The 5902-nt window shown below is 45.0% G+C and overlaps 1 protein-coding gene across 1 annotated transcript; it reads left to right on the top strand.

Moving 5' to 3' along the window:
- Positions 1-5150, top strand: vwa2 (von Willebrand factor A domain containing 2). The gene is made up of 13 exons (XM_068754716.1): positions 1-52; positions 654-728; positions 1220-1353; positions 1441-1550; positions 2301-2498; positions 2574-2707; positions 2815-2944; positions 3127-3182; positions 3261-3368; positions 3446-4024; positions 4110-4661; positions 4750-4872; positions 5020-5150. The coding sequence occupies exons 1-13, from the start codon at positions 1-3 to the stop codon at positions 5148-5150; spliced, it is 2382 nt and encodes a 793-aa protein (XP_068610817.1).
- Positions 5151-5902: the final 752 nt, after the last annotated feature.

The following is a 5902-nucleotide window of genomic DNA, read 5'->3' as shown; positions in this document are numbered from 1 at the left end:
ATGCACCTTCAGTTCCACCCCTCCCTCCTCCTACCGCTGCTGCTCCTCCAAGGTCAGTTGATTGGCTTTCTTTTAGTTTTGCATTTGAGTGTGTCTGTGGCATTCAGAGCCCTTGGATCAAGAACTGTTCTAATTAATTTCCAAAGGTGTCCATATCAGATGCATTACCAAGGCCACTTGTTATTTTAACCATGCAGGAATTAAATGAAATATGCACAATCGGTCTCTGTGACTGCTTTTGGCTTTGTGCATTAGCATTTTGCAATTATGGTGTTTTATATAATTTTACGCTTTATATTTCAGGACTTTTTTTTTAGGTAGAGTTAACATAGAGAAAAATTTACAATTGCAGATTTGGAAAAAATATATATATTTTTGATTTTCAGAATAGCATAATAATTTAAGACAATGCAAATATGTTGCAAAAAGCAAACAATTTGTTTTTGGGATTTAGCTAATGGGGAAATTTTGTAATTATAGTCTGAGGCTGAATTTATTTAGAACACAATTTTTTTGTTTTTTAATTAATAGTGGAAACAAATTTGATGAACTGTGCTGGCCTTGCATGTAAATATTATACAGTGCATTGACACCATGTTTATGCATTGTTCTGGGTGCGTTTGTCTGACATCTGTGTTGGTTGTTCCTCCTAGTCCAGCAGTGCAGCTCCATGCAGGAGATCCAAACCAGCCATGAGAACATCGTAAAGATCAACTCGGCAGGAGAAAGTGAGTTTGCATCACCCCCACAATGCACAGCTAGTCCTATCAAGGCTACATCAATATAAGCAAAACCGAAAAAAGGAAGGAGTGGAGGAAAGAGCTGTGAAGAAGCAAGCAGCAGCTTGATGTGGTTTGGGGAGAAACCTGTGAAGTCGGTGGTATGGCCTTGTTGATGTGGCGCCTTTTGTAACAGGAGTAAGTGTTTGTACGAGGGCATGCTCCTCTCCTCTCTAATGGACCTCTCCATAATCAGCAACACGCGCTAACATGACAGGAGCGCTCAGGATAATTTGCACCACCAGCAAGTACAAGCACATTTGGAGCAGCAAAAGTGTTTTTGCCCGATAATGTTTTTTAAAGAGTGTGCTCCTGCTCCTGGGAGATGGAAATACGGCTTCTGGCAGGCTATACCATGTTTTTCTCTCATGTTGAACATGACAGGACCTGGTAATTTTAAAATTAAACGTGTATAACTGTCCCCCCCCCCCGATGGGAAGTGATGCAGTGCTCGGCAGCCATGGACATCCTCTTCCTCCTGGATGGTTCTTACAGTGTGGGGAAAGGCGGCTTTGAAAGGTCCAAACACTACGCGATCAAACTCTGCCGAGCGTTGGACATCAGACCAGACAAGGTCTGTTTCCCCTCCTGCTCCTTTCTGTCTGCCTCTTCCTCTTTGTCTCGCGTCGCTCGTCACTGATGCTGCACAAACGTCTATCAGGTGCGAGTGGGCTTGATCCAGTTTGGTTCCGCTCCTCGGCTGGAGTTCGCCCTGGACTCGTACGCCACCGAGCAAGAGCTGCAGAAGCAGTTGAAGAAGGTGTCTTACAGGTTTGTTTCTCCGTGTCTCATCGTCAACCAAAGAATGTAGGGGTGCCTGATTCATTCATTCATTCATTCAGCACCTCCTTGATGTGCTTCACCTGTCAGGTGAATGGATTACGCTCACTGAAACCGCCGGGATTATTTTAAGGGGAATAAGCCTTTTGCATGCGAAGACAAAGTCTGAGAACTTTCACTTCAACGTGTGAAAAATCAATTTTATTTTCTTTGGAGGATGTATGAGCTTGGGATGAAAACAGCTGCAGAAGCTCATAAATCATATGAACCACATTTACTCCAAAGTTGAATTTTTAAATCGATTGTTCAGGTCGGCTTGATGCTCTTAAAACATCAATGAGTATCTTGAGGTCTGGCCTGTTCTCACAGTCTGTGTTGTATAACAGTGGAAGATAAAATGGATCAATGCTGTCCATAACAGAAAAATAAGTAGTAAAGATGGTGTATTGGCGCCTCTATGTCTGTTTTAATTTCAGCACTCATTGCCCTCAACAGTCCAGAGTTAACGGATCTCATTGTGTATAGCTACTGACAAAAGGAGGCTTTCGAACAGATCTAATTCTGCTGAGTCTGACGTGTCATTCTGGAGCCACTTGAGTGATGAAACTTAGCCAACACTATTCAGTCCAAGAACTACAAGGAGAATCCTGGTTTATGTTTAATGCGATAGGCCTCTGTGGTACGGTTCACGCTCTCTAATCGTTCCATCTCCGTTTCCATCTGCCTCCTCTGGACTCCCAGGGGAGGCAGCACTCAGACCGGCTTGGCTCTGAAGTATGTGCTCAGGAAGGGTTTCCCAGGCGGCCGTAATTCCTCCACTGTGGCCCGGATCGCCATCGTCTTATCTGATGGGAGGTCTCAGGGCAACGTGGTGCAAGCAGCTGCACAACTCAAACAAACAGGCGTGGTCTTGTTTGCCGTGGGACTTCGCTACCCCAGGTTTGGTGATCTTTTCTAGCAACAAATCAAAAAAACAAAATCTTTGTGTTAAAAATTTTATTTTTCAATTTCCAGATGGGAGGAGCTACATTCTTTGGCCAGCGAGCCTATAGAGAGCCACGTCTTCTTCGCCGAGGATTGCTACGATGCCGTTAATGGTCTATACACCACATTGACCACCTTCTCTGTGTGTAATGCCACGCCTCAAGGTGGGAGTTTTTGGTAACCTCTGCTGGTTCAAGGCCATCATTACTGCTACACACGCTAATTGTCTACCCCCCCTCCCTGATTAATTATCTTGCCCTGCTTTTTATAGGCTGTCAGGTGGAGTCCTTTCCCTGTGAGAGGAAAACGCTGGAGACTGTGAAAGAGCTGCAGGGGAATTTCATGTGTTGGAAAGGTTCCAAGGGGTATTCCCCATACACATCTCTCTGCCAGCACTATAGGCAAGTGCACACAAATGCAAGAGTAATGCAGATGCTCTTTCTCACATTGACGTTGCATTTCTGATACTCCATCCCTCCATTCAGTGAAGGTTAGGAATACTATTTTAGCACAAAAGTAAAATGTAAAGCGTCTTATAAATCAGGTAATGAGACACTTGACATTTGAAATATGCATTTTGTAGGTACAGCAAGGCATACAAGAGACTCCAGACAGTCTGCCACCGGTCTGTCTGTCCAGGTAACGGCTGTTTCTTTCTCTTCATACGCTAGCAGCCGACTTCCTGCCATTCTCATGCTTTGCTCCCCTGCTCTGCAGATCCCTGTGACTCTCAGCCCTGCCTGAATGGTGGAACATGTGTGTCAGAAGGTCCAGAGGGTTACCACTGCACGTGTCCACCTGGTTACGGAGGAGACCCACATTGTGGTCTGTACACTGTCTTTATATCAGATATTGGTAGGCTTTAGTGGATGCTGAATTAACTTTCCATTATAACCACCCAGCTCCAGCGTTATCGCTGGATTGCTCAGTGGACTTGCTGTTCCTGGTGGAGGGCTCTTCGACACTCACCTTGGAGGGCTTCCTCCGCTTAAAGTCCTTCTTGAAGCGCTTCCTGCAGGCTGTGATTGGGTCTGACAGCCCCGCCAAAGTCGGCCTGGCCGTATTTGGAGGACAAACCAACATTGAAGTGCAGGTGGGCACGTTTCAAGGAGACACGAGGGGACTACTTAAGGCTGTGGAGGAACTTCAGCTGATTGGCGGCGAGACCCGGACAGGCCAGGCGCTCCGCCACGTCACGCGTCACGGCTTTGTGAGCGCGCCGGTTTTCGCGGACATCGCGGATGATCTACCCCGTGTGGTGGCGCTGATCACTGCCACTTCTGCTGTGGACGATGTTTTGGAGGCCTCTAAATATGCACGAGACAGAGAGATCTTCCTGATAGGGGTGGGTCCAGAATACTTGAAAGGACAACTGAATAATATCACAGGAAATCCCCAGAGGACTATGACTTTCACGTCGCCTGAGTTCAGCGCCAAGATCCCTGAGCTCAAGGCTAAGATTTGCAGCGTGGACACACAAGGTACTGTGTAGGACGGCTGTGGAGTTAATTTATAAACACACACATTAAAAAAAACTACAATTGGGTACCATTTTTTCCCCCCCAGGTTGCCCGGGCCAGGCGATCGACTTGGTGTTTGCCCTGGATGCTTCAGGTGGCGTCGGCCTCGATAACTTTCCCACCTTGCTCGACTTTGTGCGCAGACTGACTGCCCTGTTTGACGTCAATCGTGACGTGGCCCAAGTCGCGCTTGTGGCCTACGGGCGGAGGCCTACCACCGTCTTCAACCTGGACGCCCATGACACCGGCTCTGCTGTCATCAGGGGTATAGATGATGCAAGCTATATAGGAGGAACGGCCTCAACGGGTGCAGCTTTGCTCCACATCCACTCCAGCGTCCTGACGGTGACAAAAGGGGCACGGCCAGGCGTCAACAAGGCGGTGGTGGTGTTGACGGACGGTTCAGGCGGCGATGACGCCGTTGTTCCGGCTCAGAAGATAAGAGACAACGGCGTGTCACTTTTCGTGGTTGGGATCGGAGATGTCCTGAAAGAGAGGCTGCTGCAGATTGCAGGTTCGGGGGAACACGTGATCGCCGTGCCTTCTTACGAAGATCTCAAGTACTTTGAGGATGTGCTGGTACAGATGTTGTGCTCAGGTGAGACTATTTAGACTTTTCATAGTTTGAACACCTAAAGGAATCTAATTGCAGAATAGCAGGTTTCATGTTTGTTTGTATCTATTAGAAGCTAAAATGCCGGTTGACCTGTGCAAGCCCAGCCCATGTATGAATGACGGGATCTGCATCCTGTTTGGGAAGAGCTTCCGTTGTCAGTGCCAAGGCTACGAAGGACCACACTGTGAAACACGTCAGTGGCATCAACAATTCTTCCCTCAGTATTTTCTTACCTAATTCCTTTTTTTCTACACCGATACCAATCAATACTAGCAATGGCTTTATGGCTTGTATGTGTTAAAGTTTTCTGACTTTTTTCCCCCCCTGATTTCTATCCAAGGAAGCCGCAGGGCTTCGTCTCGAGGAGACGTTCCGAGGCCGGCTGGTCACAGGACGAAGAGCAGGCAGAAGAAGAGCTACCAGGAGCTCCTGCATCACGACAAACTGCACCACAAGAGATATGCTGCCTGATAACACAAGTAAAAAATAATATTTTTATATTATATATTGGAAAAAGTAACTTAAAATACTGGGATTGGGGTAAATAGAGTGACAGGAAACATGGTTATTGTTTCAATAGCTAATCTTGCAGTGAACTTTAAAGGTGCCTTCAAAATGTTGTTGAATTTGTCAGATATCTTTTTTCTCACAGTTGTGCAATTACCTCAATATGACTCAATTCTGTTTGAATGTGTCAACTTTATACGAAATATATTACTGTATACAGTATTTTTTTGTTTTTTAAAACATTTTTACATATTGCCATCACATATTACAATGTATTTTGATATTCTTTATAAAAAATATACATAACTAAATGCAGTTGTTGTTTTTTTAAGGAGCTTGCTTGTTCCTGTGTCTATGCAGATACATTATTAGTTATATCCTATTTAACAAATGTATGGCCATTTTTGTGGGGAAAAGATTGTTAAATAATACATAATGTAAAGAAAAAACTATATTAAGAAGTAGAATTGTGTCACTTATACAGCTGCTTAACACACATTTAAGTGCTATACTAGAAACTAAATTGAAGCCACCCTTTGTCAGATGAATGTTTTATTACTTCATGAGTGAGAAGTGACTGAAGTTAATCTGCAATGACCTAAAATCCTGAGAATTTTTACCCTGAACCTTGAATTAATCTGAACAGACCAGCCACGCTGACAGATTTAATCTAAACAGTAAAACATTCTCATGAATACATTTCAAGGCAGTCCTGT

This window comes from Brachionichthys hirsutus, chromosome 21 (genome assembly GCF_040956055.1).
Source record: "Brachionichthys hirsutus isolate HB-005 chromosome 21, CSIRO-AGI_Bhir_v1, whole genome shotgun sequence".
Taxonomy (NCBI): domain Eukaryota; kingdom Metazoa; phylum Chordata; class Actinopteri; order Lophiiformes; family Brachionichthyidae; genus Brachionichthys; species Brachionichthys hirsutus.
The sequence above is the reverse complement of the archived record's forward strand: the minus strand, read 5'-3'. Positions and strand labels throughout refer to the sequence as shown.